At 42.7% G+C, this 22,343-nt stretch overlaps 2 protein-coding genes across 16 annotated transcripts in view; both read right to left on the reverse strand.

The window, feature by feature from the left end:
* DIP2A (DIP2 acetate--CoA ligase A) overlaps positions 1-12,724 on the reverse strand; it is a 146,359-nt gene extending 133,635 nt beyond the window's left edge. For 3 of the 4 annotated variants that reach the window (XR_016350121.1, XM_089779985.1, XM_089779986.1), the window contains exon 1: positions 12,525-12,724. Coding sequence is in view for 3 of the 4 variants with exons in the window: in XM_089779985.1 (XP_089636111.1) it covers positions 12,525-12,627 (103 nt within the window). In the remaining variant the exon portion in view is untranslated. The remainder of the gene's footprint in view (positions 1-12,524) is intronic. The other variant, XM_075934130.2, reaches the window with a different exon arrangement.
* A 1,502-nt stretch (positions 12,725-14,226) lies between these two features.
* PCNT (pericentrin) overlaps positions 14,227-22,343 on the reverse strand; it is a 163,737-nt gene continuing 155,620 nt past the window's right edge. For all 12 annotated transcript variants that reach the window (XM_075934141.2, XM_075934136.2, XM_075934137.2 and 9 more), the window contains 4 exons: positions 19,915-20,003; positions 18,232-18,379; positions 16,281-16,408; positions 14,227-14,644 (listed from right to left, as the gene is read on the reverse strand). In XM_075934141.2, coding sequence (XP_075790256.2) covers positions 14,604-14,644; positions 16,281-16,408; positions 18,232-18,379; positions 19,915-20,003 — 406 coding nt within the window. In that variant the 3' untranslated portion in view covers positions 14,227-14,603. The remainder of the gene's footprint in view (positions 14,645-16,280; positions 16,409-18,231; positions 18,380-19,914; positions 20,004-22,343) is intronic.

Here is a 22,343-nt window from a genome sequence, read left to right on the forward strand (position 1 = left end):
ATAAGGTGGGATGTACATGCCTAAAGTTCTAAGCGTAGTTCTGGAGTCCTTGCCAGAATGGAGGACTTGATCCATCTTTTCTGCAAAAAGGCTATGCCTGTCAAAGGGCAGATCTTCAACCTTTGACAGGAGATCTCCCGGCACCGCTGCTTGTTGCAGTCATGAGGTTCTGCGTATGACCACGGATGTGGCGGTGGTCCATGCTGCCGTATCTGTGGTATCAAGGGCTATGTGTAGAGCTGTTCTAGAAGCAGTGTATCCTTTTGTACCATCGCCTTGAGTGCATTGCGCTTGTTATCTGGAAGATGTTCTAGGAGTGGAATCAATTTTGAATAGTTATCAAAATTGTGATTGGCCAAGAGCGCAGCATAGTAGGCCATCCTTAAAGTTAATGTAGCGGAAGAGAAGACTTACCGTCCGAAGAGATCCAGACGCTTACTCTCCTTGTCATTGGTACTGCCCCTGAACTGAGGAGCCTTAGCCCTCTTTGTGCTGCATCCATAACCAGAGAATTTGGTTGTGGATGCATGAAGAATTCCATGCCTTTAGTGAGGAAAACATATTTCTTGCCCATTTTTTTGTTTGTAGCAGGAGTTGATGCTGGGATTTTCCATATGTCATCCTCTATCTCCAAAGTTGCATTGTCAAGTGGAAGTGCGACCTTTGACTTTTGGGACGGTTGTAGGTTTCTAAGCAGATGATATTGTTTTTGTTGAACTTCTGAGAGTTGCACCTGTTGACTATCGGCAACTCTTTTGAACAACTCTTGAAATTGACAAAGGTCATCAGTGGGTGATTTATTACCAGAGAAAACAGCATCATCAGGTGACGATGATGACAGGTCTGTAGGTGAGTGTCTTTGTGGCTCTTCCTGATCCAACAACTGCTCATGCTCCGGTTCTACATAATGTGGCACGGGAGGCTCAATTTCCATAGGAATAGGAGGTCTCATAGCAGATGGGGCAGGAGAGTCAGTTCTCTCCCCAGCCTTTCCCCTCACATACCAGGACAGTGAGAATACTGTGTCCTTTCATGGAGAATATGAATGGCATCTGACGTAGTGGGAGAGTGTTCAATGACTGTCATAGTGTCGTCTGCAATATGGAGACTATCTGGAGCAGTATCTCGCAGTGCTCAGAGTAGCTGGAGAGTGTAGGAGATCTGGGCAATTGCCATCTTCCCCTCGAGTGCGTGGAGGGGAAGTGAACGTTGGTGCCCATGTCGGTAACGAGATTAAGTATATGGCTGTGCGAAATAACTTCGTCTAGAAGCATGGTGTCTTGGTGAATGCCTGGAAGGAAATGAATGAGCCGGAGACAGTGAAGGCGGCTCTGGAGAAAATTAAATTTGCTCCAAGCTTGGCGAAGGAGATGGTAGCTTGTGGGACTTTTCGTGAAACTTCACCGGCACCAGGGATCGTTTGGGTGAAGATGAAGCTGGGGTTGAGACGGGCGTAGGTGCCGACCGTGCAATTGTATGGGGAGTTGGTGCCGTCACTGGGTGGTGTGGCAGTGCCGAGCGTGATGTCGGTGCCAGCACTGGGTGGTTTAGTGGTGCTGGTTGTATTGTTGGTGCTGGCGCGGTCGGTGCCGCGGTGCCTGATGCTTGAGTGGTTGCTGGTGCCGATATCAGTACTGGTCCAGGGCTCAGTGCCTGTCAAGTTGTGGCGGACCTTTTCAGTGCCGACTGTCTCAAAGGCATTGGGTTAGGTGCTGATGAACTGCGGCCCTGCTTGTGCTTATTGGGTCCACCAGTGGAAGTCATGACCGAGGTGCCTCGTTTATCCCCTGTGCTAATACGTGTCAGGGGTAAGGAGCGTGAAGGGAAAGGTCTCCTCTTCGCATGAGTAGGCTTGGGCGACGAGGACCGGCGCTTGCTGGTTATGGTCGAGTCTGTGGGGCAGGAGGAGTCAGTCTCTGATGGCTATAATGCCTTCACGAACAAGAGCATTTTCAGCCTCATCTCCCTGTCTCTCCTAGCTCGTGTAGTGAGCTTTGAACAGCTGGGACATTTCTGGGGAATATGTCCCTCACTGAAGCACCTTATGCAGAGAGAGTGCCCATCTGAGGCAGGCATCTGACTGCAGCATGTGCCACATTTTTTAAAATCGGGTGAGTCTGGCATGATTCAGCAGAGCCTCTTGTCCTCTAAACCGGGGAGAAGACTGTAATTCTTCCAATTTTAATGAACTAAAACTCTCTTTTTAAAAAAAAAAAAAAATAACAGTATCAACTGTAACAAACTAACTAGGACTACGATTATAAGAGCAAGAACTATATAAACTAATAATTATAAACAGATTTCTCTCTCAACTCCTCACAGGATTGACGAGAGCGCATTCACTCCATCCGTAGCTGAGGACGGTCAGGAGGAACTGGAGGGAGCTGGACCACACGAACACAAATGGCACAAAAGGCACGAGATGAACATTGCGTATGCGCGGCCCGACGGACTATAGCTGAAAAAGATGTTCAATCTGTGGTGCCGGGACAAGCCCGACACCTATAGTGATGCACCCACGGGGACACTGCTCAAAGAAGAACTCATGAAATTCATGACAATTCAGTCACCTAGTAGGAAAAAATTCCTACTTGCTATTGCTGGGCAGACTTTCAAGACTCTGATAACACAATTCAGAGCCTATCCAAAGAACATTATCATTAAATTAGAAAAGTAACAACACTTCTATTAAAATGTACGAATAGAAAGTTATGGCGTTAAGACTCTCAGCTTAAATAATTACAGAAGTTTCTAATGGTGCCACATTGCAACATCATCTTCTTACAATGTATTTTAGAAACGAACATCTGTCTGTCAACTCGTGAGTCTGTTTGTTCAAGAACTCCTCTGAAACGGTCAGAGCTAGGCCCACCAAACTTGGAATGCAGCTTCCTCTTATTGTAATTTAAAGCAAGGTCAGGGTTTGGTTGTGCCAGGAATGGGACTGCCCATCATGTAATGGAAAGGGAGGGCTCTACTAGACAGGACAGATAAACATACATACATAAAATCCCCTCCCCACCGCCATTCCACAATGCAGCCTCCCGAGACACACGAGCCACCAAAAGTGTCCACTGTAGATTGGCACAGCGGTGTTGCATGGTGACAGTTTTCCTACAGACATACATAAAATCCCCTCCCCACCGCCATTACAGAGAGTGTTGGCATCATGGTAGAAGTTAACTGTGAAATATGTCTATGTCAACAGGTAGAAGTAAAATGAATAACCTCAAACTATGCATTATGCCAGCCCAATAACTTAAGCTAAGCTGCATACTGCACAAAATCAACAGACACTGCCAGGGCTCTGGCCTTGCAGTCATGAGTGGTAAAAAGGAACAGAGAGGGCCCAAGCACTACTCAATTTTTTACTGAGTGACAACGAGGGTAGCTAGAGCATCATCACAGCCCTATAAGGAAACAGCAGGGTCTTCAAGCTCACTCCTCTTCTTCATTGTACCCTTTACTTGAATTACCTTTTAGAAGGAATCTCTCTCCTCAATCCAGAATATAATTTTCATAGCTTCTGAGAGGCGCTCTGAACTTGTTACTTCCTGAATTTTGTTAAGACACACAATTGGTGGTGACGTCAGGAGTTAGTCAAAAACAGTAAATTCTGAAATTCTGGAAAATGGTATAGCATTAGCTGCACATTTCAGAGGTTGGAGCTTTCCTTTTCCTTAGTAAGCAACCATAACCACTCTGGACAGGTGAGCAAAGGTGTGTCTAAAACGTTATGCCTACTCAAAACTTTCACTTAAAATGATTTGAATAGAGGTGTCCTCTCCCAGTAGATGTGACCCAAGAAGGTGCTGTCAGCCAAACACAAAACAGAAACTTAACCGCAAAGAGAGCAACTCGAGTCCATTGGCTGTAAGTGACAATATTTAACTACTATCTTGTCCTTAACAACATTGTGTAATTTTGCTTTTTTTCAAAAATGTTAAATTAAAAAAACTACTGTATTAAATTCCTTTCCAACAAAATCACAGATTTGTAAGGCAGAAAGCCAAACATGATGAACTAGCACATAATCTTGAAAATACTTACTGTAAATCTTGGCTTGCCTGTGACAGTAGTATCATTTCCCCCGTTCTTTCCTTAATGCTCACTCCTTTTTTCAGTATTTAGTTGCCAATTTTTATTCTTTTAGGAAAGCCATGTTTCTCTTTGTCTCTCACTGATCTGTATGTGGCTACATTTTATTCTACCACCAGAAACTGAGGGGACTGCCTGGTGAAGTCATCTCTGGAATGCTGAATGAGGGCCATGTAGAGACAAGTTTAACAGTCTCATCCAGTCCCAATGGGCATTTGGCAATCCCACAGTCATCCCTGCACAACTGGCAGTTTCTCTTAGAGGCACTCAGGACTTGAACAACAGGGATGCAGCAGTTCAAGTTTCAGGCTCCTGGGAAGCTTGCACAACACACTTGCCTCTCAAGCGCTAAGTCTTTTACATTCACTAGTATTATATATTTACTTTGCAAGTTGTTTTAAAGCTATTGTAAAGTAGAAATGGTAAGCAAAAGCAACTTGATGTAATTTATGTGAAGTCACAGAAAGTATGATTTAAGGGTAAAATCACAACCTCATAAATGAGAGTGTCTTGGACACTTATCAATGTTACATCGTGCAAGAGGAACCTATTAGAGCACCAAAAGTTTTGTAGTGAGAGTGGTGTATTTTAAAGCAGACTAATATCTCATTAACTGTTGCCTTGTGTATACTATTGTTCTGCTAGTAATATCACTACAATAAATTCTTGCTAGATTGTCTACAAAATGCAAACCAAGTTGAACTATGGATTCAGGAGTTAAATTTCCCTGTGACACCTTGTTACAGTGGAAGTTTAGTCACTTATTTTATTATCTCTATTTATAAATTTCACATCAAATGTCAATACAGTTATAAACAGAAAAATATGCAGACTTCAGAAATAATTGCTACATTCAAAAAATAAATTAATGTGCATTAAGATGGCTGTTTCTCATTATTTGGCAAGAAAAATGTGAGTATCTATCAAGTGGGCACTGCAGATGAGAACTCATAGTATTGGATTGAAATTGGAATTAGGGAAAAACAGGAACCATACGATCAAAAGTACATGGAAACAGCCTTTGGGATAAAGAGAAGGTAAAGACAAAAAATATCAAAAGGAAGAGAAACAACTACCTGCACACCAATACATAATTTTCCAACACAGTTGTAAGTTAAAAAAAAAATCTGTATCTTTCACTTAACGCTTATCCAGGTTCAAAGAGACATTGGAAGTGATGGGTTACATGGCAGAATACACAAAACAATCCATGTATGTAAGTAGGAAAACAGAGTGCTATTTATAGAATCACAGAATACTAGAACTGGACAGGACCTTGAGAGGTCATCCTCTGTCCTCACAACTAGGGATGTTAAATTTAGTTTAACTAATTGACTAGTTGATAGATTTTCAATTGACTAGTCAAATAAGCGGGGGAACTGCAGCCTGCTGCAGCTCTGCAGTTTAAATGTATTAAGAGCCTGCCAGGGATGTTAAATTTAGCTTAAATCAACTGGTCAACTATTGATAAGCAGGGGAGCCACAGCTGCTGTGGCTCTGCCTTTTAATCTTAATACATTTAAAAGGCTGGAGTACAGCAGCGGGACCTGCCGATTCCCAGCTCGTGCTGGGTTCCCACACCTGCGTAACAGCCTTAAATGGAAAAAGGGGGTATGGAAAATCAGAGGGGTAGCTGTGTTAGTCTGAATCTGCAAAAGCAGCAAGTGGGTCTTTGCCCACGAAAGCTTATGCTCCAACACTTCTGTTAGCCTATAAGGTGCCACAGGACTCCTCACCGCTCTTGCCGAGTTTATGATTTTTAAATGTATTAAGAGCCAGTGGGCTCTTAATACATTTAAAAAGCAGAGGCACAGCATCTGGCACTGGGAGCTGGAAATCAGCTGATTCCTGGTTCACGCCTGGTCCCAGCTGCCCCCCTGTGGAGACAGTGCTAAGGGGAATCGGCTTTTAAGCTGGCTCCCCCCAGCACTGGCTCCCGCTCCCCCTCTGATAGAGGTAGCAAGGGGGAGGAGTGACTAGTCCAGGGACTAGTCGACTATCCGATAAGCTTTTGAAAAAAGCTAATCAGATAGTCAACTAGGTGCTTACATCCCTACGCATGCACAGCATGACCAATCACCTATTAGATCATTCCTGACAGATGCCTACCTTCCCTGCTCTTGAATATCTTCAGTGATGGAGATTCCACGACACCCCTAGGCAATTAATTCCAGTGTTTAACCATCCGGACAGTTAGGAAGCTTTTCCTAATATCAAACCTAAACTTCCCTTGCTGCAATTTAAGCCCATTGCTTCTTGTCCTATTATCAGAGGCAAAGGAGAATAATTTTTCTCCATCCTCCTTATAACACCCTTTTAGATGCTTGAAAACAGCCATCATGTCCCAGTCTTCTCTTTTCCAAACTTAACAAGACTGATTCTTCCAGTCTTCCCTCATAGCTCATGTTTTCTAGACCATTCATCATTTTTGCTGCTCTTCTCTGGACCTTCTCCACATCTTGTTTGAAATGTAGTGCCCAGAACTGGACAACTGAGGCCTAATCAGCACAGAGTTGAGCAGAAGAATTGCTTCTCGTGTCTTGCTCACAACACTCCCGCTAAGACATCCCAGAATCGTGTTTGCTTTTATTGCAACAGAGTCACAATGTTGACTCATATTTAGCTTGTGGTCCACTATGACCCCTAGACATCTTTCTGCAGTACTCCTTCCTAGACAGTTGCTTCCCATTCTGTATGTATGAAACTGATTGTTCCTTCCTAAGTGGAGTACTTTGCATTTCTTATTAAACTTCATCCTGTTTACCTCCATCCATTTCTTCAGTTGATCCAGATCATTTGAATTTTGACCGTATCCTCCAAAGCACTTGCAACCCTTATTTAAAAAAGAAAAATTACAAAGCAATTATCTATCTCAAGGCTCATTCTATAACCTGCATGACAGAAGTCAGGGGGTACTGAAGGATTTCACATCTTATAATTGATAGAAATCCATTTGTCCTAGAAGACCTTTTAGCATCTCAGGTTACCTCTGCATCAGCATGATAGGGAAGGTGAAGGAGACAAGCTGGCCAATACTGTAATACACAGAAGTCTAATTAGAATCTTCTCTGAGCAGGTAACTTATCTACATCTTTACAAATAATCATGTAAGAACACATGGGAAAACAGGAAAATATATCCGCCTACTTTAATGAGATTGTGATTCTAGTTACTGCCAAAGTTCAAATGGCTACAAAACTGAACTGATGGAAAAAACTTAATGTCCATGAACCAAATCTGTCAACTCCAAGAAAACAGACATGCGGTCTGACAAAAGACATGGCCTCTGTCGTACTAATTTCAACATCTGTATCAGTGATATAATTCTGCGAGGGAAGTTCCACAGCATCTCTGTGAAAAATGCAGAGAAATAACTCTTTCTTGCATGCTGATAACATAGCCATATTCCCCCCACACAGTGGTTTCCCAAGTAACTTAAGTCCACCAGAAACAAACTACAGTACTCTCAAATTGAACAACCAAAGATTTTTAGCAACAGAAATTGAACTCGCATGAAATCACATATAGTAACTGAAGGAAATTTGTTAGCTCTAACAACTGTCAAAGACAACAACCCACTAACTGTTCCAACAGGGTGCATCCATATAGAAACTACAGGTAATTGCCTTTGCCACTGAATGCTGTCACCCCAACAATCTATTAACTGAAATATGTGTTTTTCAGGAAGATTATTTCCATGGACTGAGGAAGCAGCTCATGTTTATCTCCATTTATTTCTCCAGAGTAGGCAATACCTGAGAGGAGCAAAAATAACCCACTTCCAGATCTCTTGTACCCAGGAAGGAGTGAAGCTGCTGCAAGTAGTGGAAAAGAGCTGCCTACCACTTCCCAGAAGACACCTCTAGATGGTCTGTGAATTCCGACACTGCTTTTACTGGTGTAAGATTCTGAGGATCTCAAAGCTTTTTTTCCTCACCCAAGCACAAGGGTTGCTGCTGGAAGACAATTAATAGTGTGATCAGAGTGTTTCCATGGGGAGTATCTGACAAAGTTAAAGCAGAGGATGGTCAGAGGAAAACTGGGGAAATACAGAATGCTCTGGGAAGAGTGGAAATATGATTCCGCAGCATTTTTATTGTTTGCTTTGTGTGTATGAAAGAAAATAGTAAGAGATTACAGTACTAATGCAGACATGCAGAGCTTTTAAATATACAGTAGTAGTAATATAAAAATTTAATCATGCGATTAATCGCATGCGCTGCCCCTCTGAAATGCTGTGGCGGTGTTTCAAAGGGGCAGCGCTACAGGAGCCCGGGATCAGCTGGAGTCCTCAGCTGACCCCAGGCTCAGAGCAGCTGCCCCTTTGAAAGGATGCCCCAAGGGCAGCACCACAGGAGCCTGGGTGCTGATCTTGGGCTCTGCTTGCACTGCCCCTTTGAAACGCCAGGGCAGTAATTCAAAGGGGCAGTGCCGCACAGATGACCCCAGGCGTTGCCCCTTTGAAATGCAGTGGTAGTGTTTCAAAGGGGCAGTGCCGCAGAAATGCCTGCAATTAACGCATTAAAAATATTAATGCATTAATTGTGCTCTGTGTTAATCGACATCCCTAATAAAAATTCATTAAATGCGTATCTTCGGACAGATCAGATACTATTGTTGTAGTGAATGTGTCAGCATACTGGTACACTTGGGCATAAAACCACCGTTTTTATTAAAAACTCAACAAGAAATACAATTTCATCAACTTTCACTAGTTATTTAACATAGTATTTTAAAAAAATTCTATACAATTCCAACAGATCCAGCACCTTTGGCACAGGGCTTTAAAATTGAATTTCTGAGCAAATACAAAAAAACCCATTGTAATCTTTAGTGCTCTTTTACAGGACATAAAAATAGCATTAGTTTTTTAAAAAGTTTAAGGACCAAGATTATCAGCACCTTCTTAACTTCCCCTCCCCCTACAACCTCTTTTTACTGAATGACCCTAGCATCATTTTTAGAGGACATGAATTAAAACTGTATTTTAATTTGTGCATATAAAATGTAATTTGCCATTTAAAGTGGTCTTTTAATGTACAAACATTTGGTAGGAATGTTCTTAGACTCCTTTCACTTCTCCCCACACCATAAAGGTTACCAGCATTTCTAGAACAGTCACTGCAATAATGTCTTGTTGAAAAAACTCAGGAGAAAAGGAGAAAATCTGCTTTGTTGAACCATCTTTTATGAAATTGATTAAACAAATTTGTATTCAATCAAGAGGAAACAATGAAAAAACAAGGAGTTCTGTGGCATCTTAAAGACTAACAAATTTATTTAGACACTTAAGGAGGTATCCGAGTTAGTCTGTACAGGATAAACTTAAGAAAAACAACAGTCTGGTAGCACTTTAAAGACTAACAAAACATGTAGGTGATATCATGAGCTTTCATGGGCACAGCTTTGTTAATCTTTAAAGTGCTACTAGACTATTTGTTTGGTTTTTTTAAGTTTAAATTTATTTAGGCATAAGCTGTCATCCACTAAAGTCCGCTTCATCAGATGCGCACTAAAGCTTACGCCCAAATAAATCTGTTGGTCTCTAAGGTGCACCAGTACTCCTCATCGTTCTTTTGCTGAAACAGACTAACATGGCTATCCCTCTGAAATAAAGAGATGAACATTTTCTTGACTGTCACACCACCATAAATTAGTGAAAAATAGAGCTATGTATAATTCCTGTTTGTGACTTTTTAAACATTAAGTGGTGTGTCATAGAAAAGGACACAATTTTAATACTGTCCCATTTTTGTTCCAGATTTCAAAACAGAAGCCAACACAGATCCATTTTGTAATACTGTACTAATTTAGTAAGTGCAGCTATAAAAATCAAGAGTACCAGCTTAGTAAGTTATGTAAGGAAAATTAAATGATTTGATTACAAATTATTATCTCAATTTGTATAACCATGCCTTCTAGTTTCATCTGTCACCACTATTCTCATGCTGCCAGTACAATGGTCGCAACTCACACAACATTGGAACATCTTCAAAGTGTAGTCTTTTCTATTTTAAAAAATAACCCAATCAAATATTCCATACGCAACCCAACCACTGAATGCCTTTTTCTTATTAAATCAATCTTAGAATTAATTTTTGCACACACCAGTTATGATGCAAGTAAACAGACCAGGTTGTAGGAATTAACTACATAGGCATTCAAAAACTACTGACAACTATTATTAAGGTTTGAAGGATTCAGTTTTTAACTGATAAAAGTTGATTTCACCATGAGCACTCACAGACGAAGAAACTCTTTCATTGATGATAATTGCAATGTAAAGATGAGCAAAGAAAGAAAAATGTGGCTTGAGAATTTAGATAAGGATATTTCTATTGTATATTTTGATATGTGACACTGACAATTTGCAGCTTAACTGTTATGGAGTTTTAACTTTTTGAAACTCAATGTCTACTGCCATTAAATTGTCATCTGACACCCTTCTAATTTTCCACAACAGTGACAATTTGAATTGATAAATATAAAAAAGATTGAAATCCATATTTTGCACAACTTAATATTTAAAAATCAATAAACATCTTAAAATACTCAGAAATAATCATCTTGTCCAACAAAATGATAAAAAAATGAATTCTGAGCCTAAATCTTCTTAATAAATGAAGAGTGGGTGTTTACTTAGGGAAGTGTTACATTAAACGGTTGTTTAGGTTCAGCAATCTGTCTAACGATTAAAGTACTAAAAAAAGAGTATTTTCAGAGCATAGTAATACCTGCTATACTAGATATGTTGTTTAAAAATTGTGGCCAACTTAGAATTCTCCATCAAAGAATACTTACACAATATGCATTCTTTATCACTGTACGAGTGTGATAATGTCGCACAGCATAGAACAGATCTGCACATCATCAACATTTAATAGCATAGTGAATGTGACATCCACACTCAGTGAAAATGCAAGAGCTGATTACTAGATATTTTTCACAAGAACTAGTCACAAAAGAAGTCTTCACAGCTACATAGGTGTAAAACAAGAAAATGGTATCCATCTTAGACAAATTAAAATCAATGGACCTCTATAACTTATTTCTCATTCCAACTCAGCTAAGAAATTTATATTTTTATTACAGTAGAACATAGAAATCCCAACTGTTATCACTGAGCAACCGTACTAGGCACTATTAGAAATATGTAATGCAGACCCTTCCTGCCCTTAAGAGCTTTCAATCTAAACAGACAAGATAAAGGCTGTAAAAAAGGAAGTAATAGGTCTATTTTACAGATGATGAAGTGAGGCACAGAAAGATTAAATGACTTGTCCAAGGTCACAGAGGAAATCTATGCAGACCCAAGACGGAACCCAAGTCTCAGGCCTAGTCTACACTGAAGTTTTAGCCACCAGCACAGCTACTCCAATAATCAGTGCATCTTATCCATCACACTTGGCAGCCATGCTTACCCTGTGCATCAGGTCTACACTATACACTGGCACCGAAGCAACTACACTGAAGTAGCTACACCAGACGATTAAAAGCCCCAGTGTACAGTACATAGCTAAGAGCAGATGGGTGGCTTGTATCACAAAGAAAGTAACAATCAACATGCACAGTTAAAAGAATTACAATTTTTACCAAACACACTCATGCCAATTTTTTTTTAAATCACAATACGTTGTTCAAATTGACAGGTGACGCTATTTCCTATTGTAAAGCAATGTTATCTGCTTCAGAAACCTTCTAGCACTTCTTAGCTGAACAGGTGCGTAGGCAAAGAAACTTGTTAAGCTATGAAAAACAGAATGCCTGCTTAACCCAAGCCACCTACTTCCACTCCGTTTTCCAAAGCACGGCTGTAAAAAACGCCCCCAGCGGTGAACTGGAGTGTTTTCCTCCCACGTCTCCAGCGAGAGGACGGCCAAGCCTCTACCAAAGCAGAGCAGAACGAGAGCATCAAGGCAACTGAAGCTGCTCAGAAAGCCGGGGCAGCCCGCCAGGTCCGTGGCTGCGGGCACAGCAGCGGAAGCTACCCCGAGGCAGCACGGGAAGGAGCTCGTGGGGGAGGAACCCCGGCGCTGCTGGGCAAGGCAGAGCCCCCCCTGCGCGCACGTTGCACAGCGGGCGGGACGCGGCGGCTGTGACAGGAGCAGCTCGGACCGGCGCGCTGAGCGGGGAGCGCTGCTTCCGCCCCGCGACGCGCCCGGCGGCCACAGCGAGCCCCGCTCAGACCCCGGCACGGGCGGCGGGGCGGGGCGGCAGAGAAGCGGCTCCCACCCGCCTCAGAAGGGCCGGCGGCTCCCGCAAGACCCCTCAGGCCCGCCCCTCCCCCTCCCCGCGAGGGCGGCGGGAACAGGGCGCCAACCTGAGCGCGAGCGGCACGGGGCAGAACCAGCTCGCGCCCCCTCAGCTCAGCCCCTCACCTCACCCCTCCCCCAGCTCGCGGGTGGCGGCGGGGCGGGGCCTCTCACCTTCCGACAGCTCGAGCTCCAGCTCGGCCAGGCTCTCGCGCACCTCGGGCGGCAGCGGCACCGGCCCCGGCTCCAGAGAGCACCCGCCGCGCTCGGCGGCCATGTCCGGCTGGCGCCGCAAGGCAGCCCCGGCCCGGCCCGACAGGCGCGGCCCCGCGCGGCCGCTGCCGCAGCCACACACGCGGGCACTGCGCAGGGGCGGGGCGCCAGCCGGGGGGGCGGAGCCTACAGCGGCCGGGCGCGGAGAGGATACTGGGAGGCGCAGGGGGCCTCACGGCCACGCCCCTGGGTGGAGCTGGGGGCGGGGCCTCCACAGGAGCTTCCTTGCCCTCATCCGGCCGAGAGCGGGACGAGTGACGTCAAGCAGCGAGGGGTCCCCAGCGCGGGGGCGGGGGGAGAACACAGCCAGGGCTCTCAGCGCGGGAGGGGGGGTGGACAGACACCCAGGGCTCCCCGCGTGGGGAGGGGCTTCAAAGAGCCAGGGTTCCCAGCGCCCAGTTGGAGATGGTCGAAGGCAGGCCCTCCCCCCCTCCGGATGTGGGGGTGGGACAACCAGAGGACCCAAGCACGAGGGGGTAGGACAGGCAGAGCCCAGTGGGGGGGGGGGGGGGGGGAGAAGAGAGGAGTGCTTGCTACTAGCCCCTGGACAGGGGGCAACTTCAGGCTGCAGCCAGAAGAGCCTGAAGATGAGTGGTTTAAACCTTCCAAGACACGAGATGACACCACTGCCTTTAGAAAACCTCCAATGAAGTAGCTTGGGTGCAGCCTGTTTTGAATGTATTCCTTTTGGTCTAGCCCACTGTAGCTAAAGAACTTTCTCTAGCTTCTTTACAGTGGCTTGTTTAGTAATTCAAGTTAGCTATCATATTCCGATGTGTTTGTGCAGTGGGTTTTTAAGTTTAGCACCTTACATTGTTGAATTTCATTTTGGTTACAGCCCACTCCTCCAATTGATCAAGAGCCTTCTGCGTCTTAGCTCTATTTTCCAAAGTGTTTGCATCAGTCTACCTCATCGCCTTGTATTATCCACAAATTTCTTAAGGATTCTCTCTCTATAACATGAATACAAATGTTTCAACATCAGATCCAGACCCCATCCCTGTTGAGCCCCACTTGAAACCTCCCTCCAACCTGACATAATTCCATTAATTACTCATTGTTTGTAGTTATTTAACCAATTATATATCCACCTAATGGTAATTCCACCACACCTACATTTCCCCATCTTAATTATCAAACTGTGAGGCTAGACTAAGTCAAAATCTCTAGTCTGGGTAAATTACATCCAGTGCATTCATCCTATCTCCACAAACCAGTTAGGGTAATGAAGGAAGAAATGAAGCTGGTTTAGCATCATACCTCCATTGTTCCCCACAGCTAGGATGGGCAGGAAAGACAATTCTAATCTAATCCACCTACACAGCAGATCTCAATTCCATACAGCATGATGGCTTCTCCTAGTGGTAGGGTTTGAAGAGAGGACTGGGACAGGAGTTACTTTCAGTGTTTAAAAAAAATGTCAATCAGAAATTTTCAGAATATAATTACACAAGATTTATACATGAGATCTTCTTGCTGGTGCACATGTAACTGCTTAGTTGATATTCATGACCTTACCTGCAGATGAAAATCCTGGGTAGCTTTATGGTAAAAGCAATTAGAAACATACAGCATAAGAACTAACACCAATACACAGTAAGAATTGGCTAAAGAAATGTCATTTTAATCACTTTTTACAAGGAATCTGGCTATACACTTTAGAAAAATAAACATAAAAAACCACATTTTTTGGCTGATACAATGCTGCAGGCACTCTTAAGCTGTTACGGTTAACAGTTATTCCACATAAGTATGTAACACATTTTTCTGAGTGAATAGTGACTTCCTCTACAATTTAATAAACTTGTCACATAAAAATCTAATGCAAAAACACTGCATAGACACGAAAAAACCCTTTATTCAACTGCACATAAGTGTTGGATTTCCTAGTGTTCAGAAACATGGGAACACAAAAGTATCCATTTCAGAATAAAGTAGAAACCTGGGGCTTTCGGAGTTCAAATCTGAGATGTGCTCTGGTCACTTTATATTTCTCCGGTGAGCTGGTCCTGGAGCGTTGCCTAAATTTAAGTAAAATAACCAATGAATATTGCACCCTATTATTAGTATTTATACTACTGACTGTCACAGTCCAGTTGTACATTCAATATTTGCTTACCATCATGAATTTCATGCTGGCTTTGTTGAAAGAGGTTTAATTCCACTGAGGAACAATTTATACAAGGGATTAAATGGCCTACTAGCCTGCAAACCAGGATTCAAGTCTAGGTTTCTTTCACAAGCAGCAATAAGCTTGACTGACTGGTTCTGATACTTTGTACCAGCAAGAAAGTGTGTTCTTACAGTTTAGCTTTTGGCTGAAGCGTACACGGCAAAGTTTACTGGAAACTAGAAATAATTTTATTCACAACATTGAGAGATTTTGCTGTGACCCTTTCAATCTCCTGCATCAATAAAAAATGTGATTAATAATTAAAACAGCATTTCTGAGCCTACACCTAAAGAGAGCCACGTTTCTGAACAGTACACCAGTGATTAGCTAAGGTTAGGTAGTAAGTAACCTGTTAAACTACATATTTAATTCTCGGAGGTGCTATCACGTTTCTACCACAATTTTTGGGGGGTACCTATTCTACTATAAAGAGCTTAAATAATTAAGAAAACCACACATTTTCAAGTTCATAGCAACAAGTTCTGGCTGAAATCCTGGCTCAACTAAAGTCAATGTCAAACTCCCATTCACTTTAATGAAACCAGGATTTCACTCTCTCTGGTCATCTGAAGAAGTGGGCTGTACCCACAAAAACTCATGATACCATCTACATGTTTTGTTAGTCTATAAATTAGTGCTACCAGACTATTTGTTGTTTTTTAAGTTTTTACTGTTACAGACTAACTCAGTTACTCCTCTGAAGCTATATAAAATATATCACCTTCAAGAATAATATTGTTTTCATCTTAACTGGCCTCATGAAAGTGGTTTGCAAAAACTCTGAATTAGAAGCTGGCATTAAAATGACTACCTCAATGACCGTAGAATCCATTATAAACAATTAAACACACAGATTGACATTGTTTAGCTTGTAATAATTGGTAAATTACTCAACCACAAACCCACATTGGGTTTTCTAATTCTAAATAACTTTAGAAATATAAGCTATTTAGACTAGAGTTAAAAAATATGATTGAAATAAAAAAATGAAATGTTTCAAAACTGAACCAAAAAAAGGTTCAATTCATAAAATATTTTCAAGATTGACTTTTTGTCCTGAATCTAAAGAGAAAAAATTTGGCACCTGTATGCATATTTGCATATTCCACTCCCTCCCCAACAATCTGTTTAGCTTTTTACAGATGTAGTAGGAACGAAGCAACTCCAATTTAAACACCTTCTCTTACATGCTTAATTTCTGGCAGTATATGATCACAGAAAAGAGATCCACAGAAGAACTTTAAACAGCTCCAGTTAAGAAATCATTTTTAGAAGTGTCATGCTTTGAATCTTTTAAGATAACACCACACATGAACATAAAAGCTTAACTTCAAAGATGTACATTTTAGTCTCTCCTCCCACCATGACAAGCTGTTTCTTTTTAAAATGTTTTTCACATTTTGTGATTATTAAGCACAATAATGTAGCAGGCTTTTGAAAAAGGAGACTTTAGAAAATCTGAAGAGTAATGAGGTTCATTTTACCTGTTTGTGCACCTCCTAATCTCTGCTGGATAACCTCTAAGCGATGTATGTATTCAGTTAGTGACCGTTCAGGATCTTGAGTTGACACTAGTGACTTCTCTGAAGCTGAACTTGTGGATGGATGTAACCTTAAGAAGAAAAAAAAAAATCTTTTTACTTTGTAAAGCTCACAATATACAGAAAGAGAAAAGATGAGTGAAATGATCTTTTTTTACTTATCAACTTCTCTTTGAGAAACAGACAAGCTTTTGAGATAAACAGAAGTTCCTAAGAACTTTTTGGCACTTGAAAGCATGTCTCTCATCAACAGGAATTCACCCAACAATATTGTGCCTCTAATACAGGGTCGGCAAACTATGGCTCGTTGGATCTATTAATCCAGTTCTCAATGATCAGGGAAATGGGGTCAGGAGCTCCAGCTGCGGAGTGGGGTTGGAGCTTGCCTGGCTCCAAGCTGTGCCCTGGAAGCAGTGGCATGTCTACCCTCTACCTCCTGTGTGTAGGGTTACCCAAGAGGCTCTGCACTCTGCACCTGCCCCACTGGCCAGTAGGACCTGCAGGGGTGGCACCTGCAGATGGGCAGTTTGCAAAGCTGCCTGTCTGCGCCTCCACATAGAAGCTGGAGGGGGAACATGCCACTGCTTCTGGAAGGTGCTTGAGGTAAGGGCCACACAAAGCCTGCACCTTTGTGCACCCCCTAATATCCCAGTCCTGATTCTCTTCCCATTCTCAGTACCCTCTGATCCAAGCCTGGAGCACCCTCAAGCACCCCAAGCGCCTTAGCTCCAGTGCCACCTCAGAGCCTGCACACTCAGTCAGAACCCTCTTGCCCTCTATTCCGTAAGCATTCATGGCCATACAGTTCCCATACCAAGATGTAACCCTCACTCCAAAAAGTTTGCCCACCCCTGCTCTAATAGCCTGGGACTGACACAGCTACACCAACACTGCAATAGACACACACAGCTAAAGCCAATCTAGACATCTTCATGTAGGTAATAATCCAATGTAAGGGAAACTAGAATTCCAAAACATGTTGCTGTACCACTCACCTCCAATTTTGTAAAAAAGTGATGACTGAAGATGAATGATGTAATACTTGGACTGGATTGTGGAGGAAAGTAATATTCTTATTAAAGGATGGAGACCTATGAGCCTTAGCTTGGTGCTATGTAAGAGGCAGCTGCCTAGAGCAAGCAGCTGGCAGGAAACAGCTGGGGAAGGCAGTCCAGGTGCTAAACATTTTGCTTTGTGAAGTGGTGGGGAGCACAGAGCTGGAGTGCAGCATGGTCTGTGCTGTAGGGGCACAGTGCAGAATCGCGCCCTAAGACCCACTTTGGGACACAGATTTGACTCTAGCTCATGAATGTTTTCAACACAACTGCAAGGTTGGAGGCATCCCTGCACGAGGCCAGGTTCCCTAGCTGACATCTGCTGCTGTTTGTTACTAATGGAAGCATCATAACATTATGACATAGCTATCTCAACTAGGGATGTGAATGATTAACCAGCAGGGGCTAGAGCAGGACACCCTCACCTTCAGTCAGTTAACGGATTAAACTTCAATGGGATTTCACATCCCTAATCTCAACTAACATCTTACTTTCACACCAAATTATTGAACTTGCTCCTGTGAAAGCATAGTAATAAACTTCAAGTTGTGAGACACAAATAATCAAAAACCGTCTTCATAAGGTGGGGTCAAACAACATCAGGTGGTTTTGTTTTGTCAAAATATTGTCATTAGAAATCAAGCACATACTGTGTTGACAAATCATGCAAAACAAATTAGAAATACAACTATGTTTAGCATGGGACAAATATTAAACATGTAATAAACATAACGAATCAACTTCCCATTCTTGTTCCCAAAATCTCCCAACAATAGGTTATATTCTTATGAAAGACTATCATCTGGCAGGAAAAATACAAAACTATATCATACACTAACCTGTTATGTAACCAGTAAGAGGATTTTGGTGACCGGCTCACAAATCTAGCAGAACTGGTTCTGTGGCATGATCCAATATCTCGGGTAGGAGGGGAGTTTGCATTAACACTTGGGGGCTGCTGCTGTCTTAAGACTTCTATTCTAGCTCCTAAAATTGCATTAAACAAGCAATAGTCAACAATGAAATTATGTACAGACAGACACAATAGGTAACAATAGTAAGTGATAGCAAAGTAACTTTTATTTTGGTTTTAAATTGAAAGATTAAGTACCTATTTTGAACAATTGTTTTTGACTTATTAGAAAAGGCCAACTTTTTAATTTTTGTAGTATTATAACCACTCTACATTCAACTCTAACAAATCATGCACATGCACTGTGTTGAAAATTGCCTTGTGTCTCCCTTCTACAGTAATTTTTCTGATTGTATTTATTGTAAAGCCAGAGATAATTTATTCCCTGTCCCTATTTTCAAGCCTTTAATCCCAAATATTTCTTTCAATCAATTCTAACATCTCAAGCTTGTTCTCATCTGTATCTATAATAAGAATATATGGCTACAGATGCACACGCATTCTCTCTCTCTCTCCTTCCCTCCCCCCCTTTTTTTGGTGAGGGAGAAGGGAGAGGAGACAGGAGACCAAGAAATTCCATTCAGTCGGCTGGATCCATTTTGTCCATGAAAAACCGATCATAAAAATAGTCTTTTAAGGGAAATGCCAGTATGTTTTGCTTTGAGATAACAAAATTAGTAATATGTTTTTAATGTTTGAATTTCAGAGGTACCTTAGACCTTAATGAGAAATTCAAAGCTTGATAGGTATTTGTTGAAATATAAATGTGATATAAATTAGTTAAAAATAGTACAAAGAATGAGAAGTGAAGTCCCATGTACATCAGGAATTGGAGAACGTACTCTTACTGGTTAAATCTGTATTTTGTTCAATATGCAATCTAATTTTTTTTTCTTAAGAACAATTAATTTATGAATAATGACATCTGAGGTATTATATACACAAGCTTTTGTATTAAAATCTGTAGTTCTCATAATACATCTATAAGATTATATATAGGAACATATCTGCCAGAATGAGTCCGACCAACAGGCAGGCTGATCTCTGACAGAGGTCAGTAACAGTTGTTTTAGACAAAGGTGCAAGAAATCCCACAGAAAAGTATGGAATAACCTACCAACCGGAAAAATCCTTTCTCCATCTCTAGTAACTAGCTCCTGTCATTCAAAACCTTTTGTTTCTGTTTTTTAATATTTGCAATAAGAACTCTGGACATTGATATCTTTGTAAATGTCCAGGCTCTGCCTTACTGATGTCTTGTAGCAATGAGTTCTGTGGATGGTATGAAAAACAGTTCCCTTTGTTCATCTTAAAATATTTTTTTTAATAATTCCCTTTGTTCAGCTTCAAATACAATCTCACTCTGTGTTTGTCCGCAAAAGGAAACAATTAGCTGCTGTTGGAATTATCAGTTCAGAATTCCTCAGCTCCGATTTGCAGCATCTCAACCATTAACTTTAGGGAATTGATGCTGCAACAGCTTTTTATGATAAAATATATAATTTCACTACTAAAGTAATGATATTAATTGCTACTTCATAAGGACACATACTATTGACAAGAAATAGTTTTATTAATATTTGAACTATTTGTTCAAAAAAATCCTCACCTGGGTTATGTCCAATACTGTAAGAAATGTTTTCTCCCTGAGTCCCTTTTCTGTTTACTTTATGCCATTTTTTCACCAAAAACTTTAACCTTGTAAACAAGATAAAGTTTGTATACAGATTAAAAACAGCAGAAAAACAGTAATTCACCAAGCTGAAATATTAAACAATACCGCTGATGTAAACATCTTAAACAGTACAAATAACTGCACAAAGATACCAGGGACCACGACATTCAGCGAGAGGCCTTGTCAACCTAAGTTACACAATTTCAGTAAAACCAGTTTCTAAATTCTAAATTTTCTTATCCAAAATTTAGTAAATGTCAAAAGGGCAATTAACACAAACTATTTAATAAGCCTATGGCCACAACATTTAGTGCTTATCTTCATTACACTCTGTATTGATCGACAGCAATCAAGCCAGCAGGAATGAATTCATTGCATCTAGTATATATGTGATAAATCAATCATCAAGCACTCTGTCGACTTTGTTTGTTCTTCTCATTCTGGTGTAATACCAGAGTCCACAGGAAAGCATCAGTTGTCTATTTATTGCTAAGAAAATATTGTAGTATGCAGACCTAAGTATGTTGACTTCAACTACATTATTCACATAGAGCTGAGTGGCGCACAGCAGGAGTTCCGGAAGGCCCAGCAGAGTGATGTGTCCCTGGAGAGAGCCAGGGAGGACACACAGAACCAGGCCCCTGCTAATGAGGAGAGACGCAGGTTTCTCATACAAGAGGGGCTGCTATACAGGGAGCACCCTCACGGGAAGAAGGGCTCCCAAGCAGCGACTCGCAGGCAGCTGGTGGTGCCTGAGGAGTATCAGGAGGAATTGTTGAGGTTGGCCCATGATGATCCATTCGCAGGGCATCTGAGCACGGGCAAGACTTGTGACAGGCTGGAGCAGAACTTCTACTGGCCTCGCAAGTTCAGGTCGGTGAGGGAATATTGCCAAAGCTGTGAGCTGTGTCAGAAGTGGAAGGGATCCAGGGGGCCCAGCAAGGCGCCCCTGCAGCCTCTGCCCATTATTGGGGAGGCCTTTGCCCAGGTGTCAGTGGATATTGTGGGCCCGCTCCCGAGGCCCTCCAGGAATGGGAAAAAGTACATCCTAGTGGTGGTGGACTTTGCTACCAGGTACCCTGAAGCCGTGGCTCTGTCTAACGTGGAGGCAGAGACGGTGGCAACAGCCCAGTTCACTGTTTTCAGCAGGGTGAGCTTCCCCAAGGAAATCCTGTCTGACCGTGGGTTGAACTTCATGTCCGTGGTGTTTAAGCAGTTGTGGGAATTGTGCGGGGTCAAGCACCTGAAGGCTGCCCCCTATCCCCACAGACAAACAAGATGATGGAAAGGTTCAATGGACGTTGAAATCTATGCTAAAGATGTATGTGGACAGGCGCCAGAATGACTGGGATGTGCTGCTGCCCCTATCTTTTGTATGCCTACAGGAGTGTGGCCCAGGACTCCACGGGGTTTGCTCCCTTCGAGCTGCTCTATAGGAGACAGGTCCAGGGGCCTCTGGACTTGATTCGGGATGCCTGGGAAGGCAATATGGAAGGGGCAGGGCAGCCAATGACTGAGTATGTGACTCAGTTCAAGGACAGGCTGAAGGAGATGATGGAGTTAGTTCGCGAGAACTTGAGTGACAACCAAGAGGCCCAGAAGGCTTGGTAGGACAAGTATGCCGTGGAGAGGGCGTTTAAATAGGGGAGTTGGTGTTGATGCTGGACCAGGCGAGGAGGAATAAGATGCAGGATATTTGGAATGGGTCCTATGAGGTGGTGGAGAGGGTGAATGAAGTGACCTACGATGTGAGGAAGGCCCGTGGCCAGGGTGGGGTGCAGACGGTGCATGTGAACAGGATGAAGGAGTACCAGGAGAGGGAGGTGAACATGAACATGATCTGTTGTGCGGAGGAGGAGGCCATGTCCATCTCTTTGGTGGATATGGTGGCTGAGAGTCAGGAAGAGATGCCCCTCGAGAGCATAGAGATGGGGGAGGGCTTGACCTCCCTGCAGAGGGAGGAGTTGCTGGTGCTGCTGAAGCATCACCGGCGAACATTCTCCAACAGGCCAGGGCTCACAGACAGGATATCGCATTCTATCCACACGACAGGACCCCAACCAGCAGAGCCTACAGGGCCAAGGGGGAGATGCAGAGGCAGATTCAGGAGAAGATGGCGAGCATACTGGCCATGGGTGTAATCACCGGATCCCCTGGGCATCTCCTATTGTGATGGTGCCTAAAAAGGACAGGACCATAAGGTTCTGCGTAGACTACAGGAAGTTAAATGCTATCATGCAGCCTGACCCTTTCCCCATCCCCAGAATAGGGGATCTGTTAGACACGCTGGGGGAGGAGGGAGACAAAGTTTATAAGTACTCTGGAACTGACTAAAGGGTACTGGCAGATACCCCTTGATGCTG

Source organism: Pelodiscus sinensis, chromosome 7 (genome assembly GCF_052426305.1).
Source record: "Pelodiscus sinensis isolate ZL-2025 chromosome 7, ASM5242630v1, whole genome shotgun sequence".
In the NCBI taxonomy this organism is placed as follows: domain Eukaryota; kingdom Metazoa; phylum Chordata; order Testudines; family Trionychidae; genus Pelodiscus; species Pelodiscus sinensis.